This window comes from Pseudorasbora parva, chromosome 7, assembly GCF_024679245.1.
Source record: "Pseudorasbora parva isolate DD20220531a chromosome 7, ASM2467924v1, whole genome shotgun sequence".
NCBI lineage: Eukaryota > Metazoa > Chordata > Actinopteri > Cypriniformes > Gobionidae > Pseudorasbora > Pseudorasbora parva.
Window position 1 is genome coordinate 32,845,171 of NC_090178.1, and position 14,739 is coordinate 32,859,909.

The 14,739-nt window shown below is 37.5% G+C and overlaps 1 protein-coding gene across 5 annotated transcripts in view; it reads left to right on the forward strand.

The window, feature by feature from the left end:
- myh14 (myosin, heavy chain 14, non-muscle) overlaps positions 1–14,739 on the forward strand; it is a 98,785-nt gene that overhangs the window by 7,262 nt on the left and 76,784 nt on the right. For all 5 annotated transcript variants that reach the window (XM_067449097.1, XM_067449092.1, XM_067449094.1 and 2 more), the window contains exons 2-3: positions 7–175; positions 6,891–7,097. In XM_067449097.1, the coding sequence (XP_067305198.1) occupies positions 17–175; positions 6,891–7,097 (366 nt within the window). In that variant the 5' untranslated portion in view covers positions 7–16. The remainder of the gene's footprint in view (positions 1–6; positions 176–6,890; positions 7,098–14,739) is intronic.

Below are 14,739 nucleotides of genomic sequence, written 5' to 3' on the forward strand. Positions count from 1 at the left end.
ACGCAGTGATACAATCATGTCCAGGCCAGCGGGGGGCAGTGTTAATGATGTCACCCGCTTCCTGGCCACTGGGGCGGGGCCTGGGTCACCAACCTCAAAGTTCTCCGCCTCCAGCCAAGCTGATTGGGCAGCTAAGAGACTTGTATGGGTGCCTTCTGAGAAACATGGGTTTGAGGTAAGGATAATACAAAGAACAAAGAGTTTTGGTGAACTATATATAAATTCTAAATAATTTTATTCTAGCTTCATGCTTTTAATTTTTTTTTTATCAATACTTACCAATAGAAAATTATGTTTTTGTTAAAGACTATGCTTGGATCGAGTTCAGAATGATGATCAAAACACAGATAGAGTAGATCTTGTCTCTCAACTATGGGGTTAGAATTGTTGCATTATTCCAATTAACCTGATTGAGATTCACAAATAAATGTAGAGTTTCACAAAAATGAATCAAATTTACAAATAAATAAAATGAGATTTGCATATAAAAAATATTTACAAATGTGTTTTATGTCAAAAACAAAATGAATTTTGAACTTTCCCACACATTTATGGAATTTGAAACACTTCTAGCTTCTAGCTAGCCTAGAAATCCAGTCACAAATCTAATCTGCTGTGAGTTTCGTCTAGCAACTCTCAATACACTTCTGAGCTGTAAAAACCAAACTCTGGCCAGGCCAATCACATCGTGTATAGAGTCGGTGGGCGGGGCTTAACATAATGACGGCAGAGTTGCGCTTGTGTGCTTCTAGTAAACACAGAAACTGGCGAACCGCTGTCTTTCGAATCAGCTTTGACCGCGACTCTGGAAGACCTGGAGTTAAGCTTTTTTCTCTGAGAAAAGAAAAAAAAGAACGACACTGAAGTCATTCTTTAAAAGGGAAGATGTGTTCAGAGTTTTGCCGACCGGATACGGCGAAAGTTTAATCTGTCAACTAGCTCTGCTTCACGTTGCTCTGGTTGATTGCAGCGCTATCCAATTGTGTGCAGAGGGAGTTTCCCGCCCCTCGGATTGAGCTGTCAATGGTGAGTTCCCAGACCAAACATCTTGATGTGGGTCTGGCTTGTCAGGCTAGCTTCTAGCAAATCTACAAAAAAAGGACTCCACCCACTGTCTACTTAAGCCAATCAGATAACGGCTAATGCGTTGACCAATCATAGCTCTCCCTCCAACCAATCACGATTTGCTTTACAATCAGGGCGGTCTTGCCCTGAAATAACTTTGCTCATTCATCTGCATTGGTTCAAATAATATGTACAGTATAAGGCCCATGAAATTGATTCAGGAAAAGATTTGGATTTCGTTAGACTATTAGACTGTGTATCAAGCCAAGCCAGAGTATTACATTTTATGAGCCTTTGAAAATGCCAGAGAGACAGCGCTTAACATCTCTGTTATTAAAACAACACATTATAAAAGCGTCACCTTATTCAAGATAGAACAAGCATTAATAAGTAGCCGACTAAAGAATAACTGGATTCAACCTTGGGATAAGTAATAGGTGTAATAGGTGAAATTACTTTCACACAACAGCCAACGGCGTTTCCTAGTTTTTTAGTCAGGTATTTTTAATGACTGATATGAACAACTCCGTGGATCTAACACTCTATAGAGCATTATGCATAGTATGTTAAACAGTAAACAGTAAATGCATGTATTAGGATTCCCTTTGTTTATAGAGATGATATAGGTGGGTTCTTTTTAAACATGTGACAGGTTGTTGCATTCCAAAGGGATTCAATCATGCATTTAAAGTGAAATGCCCAGAAGACAAGTGATATGCATATTTATTTATTGATTAAAACACTTGATAACACAGATAACATTTAATATAAATCCGATTTTGATTGTAAAAGTTACTTACAGCATCCAAAATAAATGCAGAGATTTGCAAGATTTTCATTTGCGTTATCCGCAAAACCCCAACTACACACCGCAGTGATGCAGAGGCTCATACTGTCACAACAGTGATGGTCATTTGGACTTGATATTATGTTTTATATTTGTCACTGTGATTGTGCTTTAAAAGGCATTCGCACAAACCTAATGTGCGGATAATTTGTCCTTCATGTAAATTAGCACAAGTGTGTGTAGTACGGGCATTCGTTTACTGTCAGTGAATCATTGTGCCACGCCATGCCGTGTCCATTGTGACAGTATTATTGATTATAAAATGGGGATACTATTTTCTTTTGACACACTTTCTCTCGCCGCTTGTGTCCGGTCTAGAGTGGGTGTTATTTTAGTTTATTCTGATTCACCTGTCATGATGGAAACCTTAAACTCCAATAATCTTTTGGAAACAGGGTGTTTTAACCCCACAAACAGCTCAATGTAAAAGAAGCGCACATAAAATACAGTTCCTTTCAGGAGTTTAAAATAAATCTGCTCCTGCCCCGAGTGTAAAGCAAGAACGGGCTTTAACTGGTCAACGCAATGGTGCCGTTATCTGATTGGATTGAGTAAACGGTGGGTGGAGTCCACTTATTTGTGGATTTGTCCTGGATGTCTTGAGCAAGCGGCAACCTCCCGCGGTCTCTCTTGAAGCCAATACAGAAGTAATGTAAACTGTAATTCCTTAACTGGCCGCTAGAGGCAGGATCCAGAAGGGAGCAGAATCTCATTGAGCCACATGTTAAAATTCTCAACTTTAAAGCAGAAAAAAACATGTTTACAGCCTGGTACAAATTGTGGTTTTTGCCTCATAATTTTAACTCATCTGTTTACGTTATATAAAGCCTTAAAGTTCTGCATAATTAAGGGCGTAGTTACAAGTGGATAGCCATTTATCTGCCGTCTATTGTCATTGCGTTACCTCAGCTCCGCGCACATCCCGACTTTTTGCCCATTTTCTGTTATCTGGGAGTGACACGCGATGACTCGCTCACAAGATGGCAACGCCCAGCTCAACTCTACTTTAAGCTTCAGAACGGCTTATCGGAATCCTATGGGTGACGTCACGGCCACAACGTCCATATTTTTTTACAGTCTATGGTCTTGAGGTTAGAAGTGTTTCAAAATCCACAATTGCGTGCTTTAACATTTTATTCATTTGTGAAATTTTATAAATTTTGTGAAACTTTTTACATTTATTTGTGGATCTTAATCTATTACTTTGGAATAATGTAACAATTCTAACTCCATACTCAACCACCCCTATAGATTTACAGTTACATACCTCTTTCTGGGTTCATTCAGTAACGTTAGGTAGTTTTGATTTATATCCTGTTTCATGTTTGATGATTGCGTTATTTTATTATTTTACACGTGCATTAGCAACAATGTTTATAGCTTGTATCTGCTTCCTCTTTGGCAGTTATATATATATATGTATATATATATATATGTATATATATTTTTTTATTATTATTTTTTTTACACAATACCTGGAGATTCTGTACTTTTTCAGAGAATGCATAACAGCGTATAACAGTTTAAACATTGATTGCAGAAACATTTTGTCAATAGTGCGGAAAGTGTTAAAGACCTCACAGAGATCTTAACCTTCTGTTTTTTTTCCGTTCTATTCATCTGCTTTAACAGTTTGGTCTGCAGCACGCACAACGAGACGAAGCAGAAACTCAGAATAGTCTTTATTCAAACTCCTTGACACTCAGGAAAATGTAGGTGAAATTGCAAACCATTAACCATATACGAGAACTCCAAAGAATGAAGTATAAATACAAGGCGAACATAATGACAGACAGCTACAGGTAATATGTAACGATAAGAACAAACAAATAAAATACTTTCATCATCCAAACCTATTTGACTTTTTTGAATCTGTGGAACAGAAAAGGAGATTTTAAATTTTAAATATAAAGAAAATATTTTAGAGTATTTTTGTTATTTTACACACAGTACAAATTGGTCCATACGACTCATAAGCTATACTCGTTAGTCATATGATACAAACCCAAATTTATTTTGTTAGCTTTTCAAGCTTTTTTAGCTTTCAAATATCATTCTTATGGAACTAATGGGTATACAAACTATCCACCTTGCGTCTCTTTTGAACATAGAACCTGTTTGAATATTCCTTAATTTAATTTCCACCGAATAAAGGTAAATAATTAGGATGTAAAACATAACAGGTGACTAAATGAACACAAAATTAACCAGAGCTTTTAGTTGGTTATAAGGTTCTTGAGGAGCTGTTGTATTACAAGCCATGAGGAGCCAGGAGGCCATAAGGCTCTAATCTACTGCTTAACTTTTGACCTTGTTTATGTTGTTCTCCAAGTTAAAGTTACAGATCTAAAAAGCTACTTCAGAAAGTCCCATGCAGCCCACCCACTGAACACGTGTTTGAGTCAGGGCTTTAGTGCTTTGATATGACACTCCATGAATAGCTCAATACACTTGTTGAGCCAGTGGTTGCTCAATGCTAAACGTCACCGCAATGCAAAATGAGGCCTCGTCATGAAATGTCCCATGTTGAGAATGTGACTGACTGCCAGAGAGGACAGAGAGGGAGATCTCAGCACTTCCTGGTGGAGGTCATGAAGGCGGCACTCTATACTCTCTCTCTCTCTATGTCTCAGTATATCTATTTCGGTTTCTGGACCCCTTACATTCTCCCCCTCAGACTGTCTGTCTCCATTAAACATGAATGTATTCTCTGTTTCCAACAAAGTGAGTATGCTTGTGTGAGAGAGTCAGTGGTCTGTAGAAGAATATTAAGTATCATTATCAATCTCTGAAACAGAAACTGTTTGTGTTTATCTCACAATGTTGTTTGAATAAACCCGCTACAGTGCTTTGGTAACATTTCTGGCAGTGTGCTTCTTCTGAAACTATAATGTTCCATACAATGTATATAATTTAAATAAACTGTATATAAAATAAAACAAGAATAAAAGCTATATATAAAGCTTATTTATATATGCTAAATGTATGTATGTATGTATGTATGTATGTATTCATGTATGTAATTTGATCAAATCTGTAAAGGAAAAAAATACAGATAAAATCTGATACACATATATATATATATATATATATATATATATATATATATATATATATATATATATATATATATATATATATACTGTTCGAGATATCAAAAATCGGTCTGCAATTTAGCAAAAATATCTCTAATGGTATGGCAGTGGCGAGTTAACAAATTTAAAAAAAAAAGGGAAACAGGACGTGTGTTATAACTTCTGTATACATTGAATGATTTTGATGAAACTTAAGCTATTCGTTTTAGGAAGCCGATCACATGGATGTGACTATTGTGGGTCAAAGTCATAGCTCCACTAACTGGCAGCAGGAAGTGTGCCATTTTCAAAATGCTTTGAAATCACCCTGTAATTTTTACCTGTTGTGTTTTAAACTTAGTCAGAATAATATCAAGACACCACAGATGTATACCTGTGAAAGGATTCTTGATGTCTTGAATATTGATGTCATGGCAACGCTTCAAACATTAATTCTCTTTTTGGGTGTTTTTTTAGACTCTGAGCATGCTTCAAATTGCAGGAAACTCATCACACACGTCAGAGTCAATAGCCAGTAGACATGGGCAAAGCCATATATATATATATATATATATATATATATATATATATATATATATATATATATATATATATATATATATATATATATATATATATATACACTCACTTAAAGGATTATTTGGAACACCTGTTCAATTTCTCATTAATGGGCCGACTGATTCAAGCTGATAGAAGAGCAACTTTGACTGAAATAACCACTCGTTACAACCGAGGTATGCAGCAATGCATTTGTGAAGCCACAACACGCACAACCTTGAGGTGGATTGGCCACAACAGCAGAAGACCCCACCGGGTACCACTCATCTCCACTACAAATAGGAAAAAGAGGCTACAATTTGCACAAGCTCACCAAAATTGGACAGTTTAAGACTGGAAAAATGTTGCCTGGTCTGATGAGTCTCGATTTCTGTTGAGACATTCAGATGGTAGAGTCAGAATTTGGTGTAAACAGAATGAGAACCAGCTTCCATCATGCCTTGTCACTGTGTGGGCTGGTGGTGTTGGTGTAATGGTGTGGGGGATGTTTTCTTGGCACACTTTAGGCCCCTTAGCGCTTTGTGCCAATTGGGCATCGTTTAAATGCCACGGCCTACCTGAGCATTGTTTCTGACCATGTCCATCCCTTTATGACCACCATGTACCCATCCTCTGATGGCTACTTCCAGCAGGATAATGCACCATGTCACAAAGCTCGAATAATTTCAAATTGGTTTCTTGAACATGACAATGAGTTCACTGTACTAAAATGGATTTTATTTGCATCCCACAAATCTGGAAGATGCTATCCAATCAAGATGGGGCAACTTTTATAAAGAATGCTTTCAGCACCTTGTTGAATCATTGCCATGTAGAATTAAGGCAGTTCTGAAGGCGAAAGGGGGTCAAACACAGTATTGGCATGGTATTCCTAATAATCCTTTAGGTGAGTGTGTGTAATAGGTTAATACAAATATTTGTAAGATAAATATTGAACTTCACACTTATTTGAAACTGACATGATGTGAAATTTATCTCAATGAAATTGATCTGATGGAAATGGCTGTTGTGGTTCATGGTCATAGTGGCCCCAGCTGGCTTGCAGTGAATGTGGCATATTCATAAAAAATTTAAATAGCAATGTTACATTTACCTGCTTTATCTGCACACTTAGATGTACTTGAGCTGTAGATATTTTTGTCTGCATCATATCTGAGCCAACATCAGAAATTTGACTTTACAGTGATTATGACTTTAATATTAATATTAGTACACTGACACATTGGCTGCTAATATGGATGTTCCATGATTGACATTTTACAAAGAGCACATTCATTTAATCTCTCATCCTCCTTTCTTTTTCTGCCTGTGTTTCCTTTGGTCAGTCTGCAAGTGTGCGCGAGGAGCGGGGCGACGAGGTGGAGGTGGAGCTTACTGACAGTGGGAAGAAAATGACGCTTTCGAGGGAGGAGCTCCAGCGGATGAACCCTCCCCGGTTCAGTAAAGTTGAAGATATGGCTGATCTCACATGCCTCAATGAGGCCTCTGTCTTACACAATCTACGAGAGAGATACTATTCAGGGCTTATATATGTGAGTGTTTCTCTTTAGCCAGAGATTTTCCCGCATGTTTTTAGTGATCATTTAGTCCTGACACATGCACACGACTGTGCCCTGCCATCACATGAGTGTGTGTGGGCATGTGTGTATGGGTTTTCTCTGAGTAAGCGAGAAGGATAGTGTTACACACACAGATATACACGTGTGTTTGTTCATCAAAGGCTCACGGTTTGAATTTCTGCTCAGGTTTCATGTAGAAAGCAGCCAAGAAACACACATGAACAGACACACTTATACAAACACAAGATCAAGGGCCCTTTTTCACAACGCAGCTGTCAGCAGAATTACTTGAAACCAGTGTTTACTTTATCTCAATTGTCAAATCTAAATGAGCGCATTAGATGTCGAAGTGAAAATTTCACATTTCAGTTTTGGTTAAAATATGTTGTACAGCATCATATGTCTGATCTTTGTTCAAATAGCAGTAGTAAACATGCCTCTTTTGATCAGGTATAAAGTCTAGTTTAGTGTACTTTACATCTTATTCTGACCAAAGAACCACCAGCACCAAACAGACCATCCAACCAACATGACTAGTGACCAATTTGCTTTGTTAAATCTGTTGCTAGATATAAATTAAGCTATTTTTATGAGATTTTTAAATTTACACTTAAAAAACTAGAATGAAAATAGGTCAAGGTCAAAATGTTCAATGTCCACAAAAACCTGCGTTAATATGAGCAAGGTAAGTTTCACTTGTTGTTTTTTTTGTTAAATGCTAATATTTGTTTAAATTCCGATGTAAAATGTAGTGCTGTCAAATTAATAAATCCAGATTAATTGCATCTAACTTAAAAGTTTGTGATTTATTTGTAAGAAAGTTTAAAATTTGTTATAAATATATATAAACTTTTATGTTAGAGCAGTAAAATGTAATTATAAATAAATATGAAAATTAGGTTACTTTTTTCACTTTAACTGCATTTTTTTTAAAGTTAATTAGATGCAGAGTAAAATGTACTTTTTTAGGGGTTCAAGCACGAAGTGCTGAAACCCTATTGTAATTGTACTGATTTTTATTAGGGGTTCAAGCATGAAATGCTGAAACCCTATTGTAATTGTACCGATTTTTATTAGGGGTTCAAGCACGAAGTGCTGAAACCCTATTGTAATTGTACTGATTTTTATTATTATTATTAGGGGTTCAAGCACGAAGTGCTGAAACCCTATTGTAATTGTACTGATTTTTATTATTATTATTCTGCCGTAAAACTCATCGTGCAGACCAAACCGTAAGAGCTAGAGACTTCAAACTTTGTCAATAGGTAGTCCAAAAATCGAGGAGAGGTTATCAAATTATGAGCCAGATTGGCCAATAGGTGGCGCTACAGCAACCAAAACCGCAAAAGGGCTCATAACTCCTAAACCGTTTGGTCCACACTCAAGTGTCTTATATCATTGGAAAACTGAGACCTTGTCGAACAAAACGTATATCTCCGATTTCATTTCCGGTATGCAAATTTTTCCGCCATTTTGAATTTTGTCAAAAACCTACTTTTGCAAACTAGTCCCTGGTTTTTTGACATATCGGAACCAAACTAGTGCCAAAATGTTCTGTCTAGTCTGAATATCAATAATTATCAAAAAAAAGTTGAAATTTTGTCTCATGGACGAAAGGGGCGTGGAAATGTACATTTAAGGCGGAGCCTTTTTTACTAAAGAGGCTATAACTCAAGAAGGAAATGAGATATCTTCACCAAACTTGGTACACATGTGTAGGGGCTCATTCTGAGGTCAGGATAAAAAAAATGTGAAGATTGACCACTTGGTGGCGCTATAATGTGGAAAAAACATGAAAATAGCTATAACCACGCGACCGCTTGTCCGATTGACCTGAAAATTGGTATGCAGTGTCTTGGCCCAAGGTACCATGTATGTGTATGAGGACATTGGTGTATCTCAAAAAAAATGGCCGCCATAGACCAATGAATTTTGAGCACCTACTAGACAAGGTTAATGGAGGCTGATCGGAACGAAACTCAGTGGGCATGTTTGACACATGGTCTTAGAGGTTTGTAAGAATTTTGAAAGAAATCGGCCACTAGTTGGCGCTAACGAGTTTTATGGCTCTGCAATCACGTGGTGTTGCACACATCGGCAAAATATGCATATCATATGATAGATCTCCTCATGTTGAACAACTTTGCCTCTGGAACCATTGCTGTCAATCAAATCATTAATTAAATTTTCGTAATTATGTTAAAAACCTACTTTTGCGAACTAGTCCCTGGTTTTTTACCCAATCAGAACCAAACCAGTCTAGGACAATTCTATAGACTCTCCAGGTCAATAATTATTGAAAAAAAGTTGAACTTTTGCATTTGGATGGCTATAACAGGGCCATTTAGAAAAGAGGCGTGGCAAAATACACTCAAAAGCCTATAAATCCTAAAGGGAAACTCAAAACTTCACGAAAATTGTTGGGTATATGTGGCATAACATGTTGAAGACACATGCAAAGTTTTATGGAGATCGGAATATAGGGGGCACTATAAGTGTTAAAAAGCTTGGGAAAGCATGTATTCCCTAGTGTGAATTGCCTGTATTGGCTGTAAATGGTTTTCCATCTTGTTAATCAGGTGGCGTTAAAACAGCCACATAATATGCATATATTATGATAGATCTTCTCATAGTGAACAACTTTGCCTCTATAACCAATACTGTCAATCAAATCTTTATTTAAATATTCACAATTATGTTAAAAACCTCTAGTCCTAGGTTTTTTGCCTGATCGGACCCAAACCACAGCAGTATGATTCTCTGGACTCTCCTGATCAATAGTTATCAAAAACATGTTGAACTTTACACTTTGGGGAGCTATAACAGGGTCATTTGGAGAATAGGTGTGGTAAAACATGCTCAAAAGCATATTAATACTGAACGAAAACTCAAAACTTCACAAAAATAGGTGGTGTGTGTGTGTGTGTGTGTGTGTGTGTGTGTGTGTGTGTGTGTGTGTGTGTGTGTGTGTGTGTCTCTGTCTGTCTGTCTGTCTGTCTGTCATGCTAGCAAACAGCACTTCCAACATGCTACACATGCTAGCAGTGATTAGCTAAGTGTTAAATCAGGCAAATAACATAGAACTCTATAAACATTATAGTAACCATCTGTGACAACTAACAACTGCCTAGCAACACCATAACAACCATCAAGAACAACCTAGCAACCACCTAGCAACATGTTTATCATGTTAGCAAAGTAAAATAGTAATATTGTCATACAATTGATTAATATTGTTCTATAATTCATATTTAGACTTTATAAAGTCACTACTATAACATTTATAATCATATTTTGTCAGTTAATCATTTCATTTCACCTGATATCTCACAAATTCATTCAATGGTTAAAAACCTTCCATGCAAAAGGCGTCAAATGCTTAAAGACCTTAAATTGCTTGAACCCCGCTAAATGCTGCTCGCAGCTTTAATTATTATTATTATTATTCTCCGCTAAAACGCATCGTGCAGACCAAACCGTAAGAGCTGGAAATTTGAAACTTTGTCAGATGGTAGTACTCATGTTGGGGAGACCCTGAGAAGCTATGACCCCAATTGGCCCATAGGTGGCGCTATAGCAATCAATTGCGAGAAAAGGCTCATAACTCCTAAACCGTTTGGTCCACACTCAAGTGTCATATATCATTGGAAAGCTGAGTCCTTGGCGAACAAAATGTATATCTCAGATTTTATTTCCAGTATGCAAATTTTTCCACCATTTTGAATTTTATTGAAAACCTACTTTTGCAAACTAGTCCCTGGTTTTTTGACCGATCGGAACCAAACCAGTGTCAAAATGTTCTCTGGTCTCTGATTATCAATAGTTATCAAAAAAAAGTTGAAATTTCGATTCATTTATGCTAATTGGCTTCAAAATGGACGTTCAGGGCGGAGCCTATTTTACTAAAAAGGCTATAACTCAAGAAGGAAATGAGATATCGTCACCAAACTTGGTACACATGTATATCGGCTCAATTTGAGGTCACGATAAAAAAATCGCGATGATTGGCCACTTGGTGGCGCTATAATGCGAAAAAAACATGAAAGGGGCTGTAACCACGCGACCGCTAGTCCGATTGACCTGAAAATTGGTATGCAGTGTCTTGGTCCAAGGCCCCATGTACATCTATGAGGACATTGGCGTATCTCAAAAAACATGGCCGCCATCGGCCAATGAAATTTGAGCACCTATTAGATGGGGTTAACAGAGGCCGATCGGAACGAAACTTGATGGGCATGTTTGACTCATGGTCCTAGAGGTCTGTAAGAATTTTGAAAGAAATCGGCCACTAGTTGGCGCTAACGAGTTTTATGGCTCTGAAATCACTTGTTTTTTCACACATCCACAAAATATGCATATCATATGATAGATCTCCTCATGCTGAACAATTTTGCCTCTAGAACCATTGCTGTCAATCAAATCATTAATTAAATATTCACAATTATGTTAAAAAACCTACTTTTGCAAACTAGTCCCTGGTTTTTTGACCGATCGGAACCAAACCAGTGTCAAAATGTTCTCTGTTCTCTGTTTATCAATAGTTATCGAAAAAAAGTTGAAATTTCAATTCATTTTTGCTAATTGGCTTCAAAATGGACGTTCAGGGCGGAGCCTATTTTACTAAAAAGGCTATAACTCAAGAAGGAAATGAGATATCGTCACCAAACTTGGTACACATGTATATCGGCTCAATTTGAGGTCACGATAAAAATATTGCGACGATTGGCCACTTGGTGGCGCTATAATGTGAAAAAAAACATGAAAAGGGCTATAACCACGCGATCGCTAGTCCAATTAACCTGAAAATTGGTATGCAGACATTGGCGTATCTCAAAAAACATGGCCGCCATCGGCCAATGAAATTTGAGCACCTATTAGACAAGGTTAACAGAGGCCGATCGGAATGAAACTTGGTGGGCATGTTTGACTCATGGTCCTAGAGGTCTGTAAGATTTTTGAAAGAAATCGGCCACTAGTTGGCGCTAACTCAAAAGGGAAGCTCAAAAATTCACGAAAATTGTTGGGTATATGTAGCATGACATGCTGATGAAGCATGAAAAGTTTTAAAGAGATTGGACTATAGGTGGCGCTATAACTGTTAAAAAGCTATAAAAACCATGCATTTTTTATGTTAAATTGCCTATATTGGCTGTAAATGGACTTTTCCATCTATTATTTCAGTGTTTAAAATCTTGCTAAATAAAACTTAATGTCTTTAATGCCTATGTGCTTAAAAGGCCTTAAACGCTTGAACCCCGCTAAATGCTGCTTGCAGCTTTAATTAGGGGTTCAAGCACGAAGTGCTGAAACCCTATTGTAATTGTACTGATTTTTATTATTATTATTATTCTCCGCTAAAACGCATCGTCCAGCCCAAACCGTAAAGCGTGGAACTTTGAAACTTTGTCAGATGGTAGTCCTCAATTTGGGGAGAACCTCAGAAAGTATGACCCCGATTGGCCAATAGGTGGCGCTACAGCAACCAAATGCGCAAAAAGGGTCATAACTCCTAAACCCTTTGGTCCACAATCAAGTGTCTTATATCGTTGGAAAGCTGAGTCCTTGGCGAACAAAACGTATATCTCCGATTTCATTTCCGTCATGAAAAATTTTCCGCCATTTTGAATTTTGTCGAAAAACTACTTTTGCGAACTAGTCCCTGGATTTTTGACCGATCGAAACCAAACCAGTGGCAAAATGTTCTCTGTAGTCTGAATATCAATATTCATTGAGAAAAAGTTGAAATTTCGATTCACGGTTGCTAAGGGGTGGAAAAAGAATGTTGTGGGCGGAGCCTATTTTACTAAAAAGGCTATAACTCAAGAAGGAAATGAGATATCTTCACCAAACTTGGTACACATGTGTATGGGCTGATTCTTTGGTCTCGATAAAAAAATCGCGACGATTGACCACTTGGTGGCGCTATAATGTTAAAAAAACATGAAAAGGGCTATAACCACGTGACCACTAGTCCGATTGACTTGAAAATTGGTAGGCAGTGTCTTGGTCCAAGGCACCATGTATGTCTATGAGGACATTGGTGTATCTAAAAAAACATGGCCGCCATCGGCCAATGAAGTTTCAGCACCTATTAGATGGGGTTAACAGAGGTCGATCGGAACGAAACTCGGTGGGCATGTTTGACTCATGGTCCTAGAGGTCTGTAAGAATTTTGAAAGAAATCGGCCACTAGTTGGCGCTAACTCAAAAGGGAAGCTCAAAAATTCACGAAAATTGTTGGGTATATGTGGCATAACATGCTGATGAAGCATGCAAAGTTTTAAAGAGATTGGACTATAGGTGGCGCTATAACTGTTAAAAAGCTATAAGAACCATGCATTTCCTATGTTAAATTGCCTATATTGACTGTAAATGGACTTTTCCATCTATTATTTTAGTGTTTAAAATCTTGCTAAATAAAACTTAATGACTTTAATGCCTATGTGCTTAAAAGGCCTTAAAGGCTTGAACCCCGCTAAATGCTGCTTGCAGCTTTAATTATTATTATTATTATTCTGCCGTAAAACTCATCGTGCAGACCAAACCGTAAGGCCTAGAGACTTGAAACTTTGTCAATAGGTAGTCCAAAAATCGAGGAGAGGTTCTCAAATTATGAGCCAGATTGGCCAATAGGTGGCGCTATAGCGCAAAAAACAAAAAAAAGTCACTATTTTGCTTATATCTCAAAAACCCATTGTCGCACAATCAAGTGTCTTACATCATTGGAATCCTTGGCTCAAGCCGAACAAAAAACATAGGAGGTATTTTATTTCCGGTATGCAAATTTTTCCGCCATTTTGAATTTTGTCAAAAACCTACTTTTGCGAACTAGTCCCTGGTTTTTTGACATATCGGAACCAAACCAGTGCCAAAATGTTCTCTCTAGCCTGAATATCAATAATTATCAAAAAAAAGTTGAAATTTTGACTCATGGACGAAAAGGGGCGTGGAAATGTACATTTAAGGCGGAGCCTATTTTACTAAAGAAGCTATAACTACAGCAAGAAATGAGATATCTTCACCAAACTTGGTACACATGTGTATGGGCTCAGTCTTTGGTCACGATAAAAAAATCGCGACGATTGGCCACTTGGTGGCGCTATAATGTGGAAAAAACATAACAATGGTTATAACCATGCGACCGCTAGTCCGATTGACCTGAAAATTGGTAAGCAGTGTCTTGGCCCAAGGTACCATGTCTGTCTATGAGGATATTGGTGTATCTCAAAAAAACATGGCCGCCATCGACCAATGAATTTTGAGCACCTATTAGACAAGGTTAATGGACGATGATCGGAACGAAACTCGGTGGGCATGTTTGACTCATGGTCATAGAGGTCTGTAAGAATTTTGAAAGAAATCGGCCACTAGTTGGCGCTAACGAGTTTTATGGCTCTGTAATCACGTGGTGTTAAACACATCGGCAAAATACGCATATCATATGATAGATCTCCTCATGCTGAACTACTTTGCCTCTAGAACCATTGCTGTCAATCAAATTATTAATTAAATTTTTGTAATTATGTTAAAAACCTACTTTTGCGAACTAGTCCCTGGTTTTTTGCCCAATCAGAACCAAACCAGTCTAGGATAATTCTCTGGACTCTCTAGATTA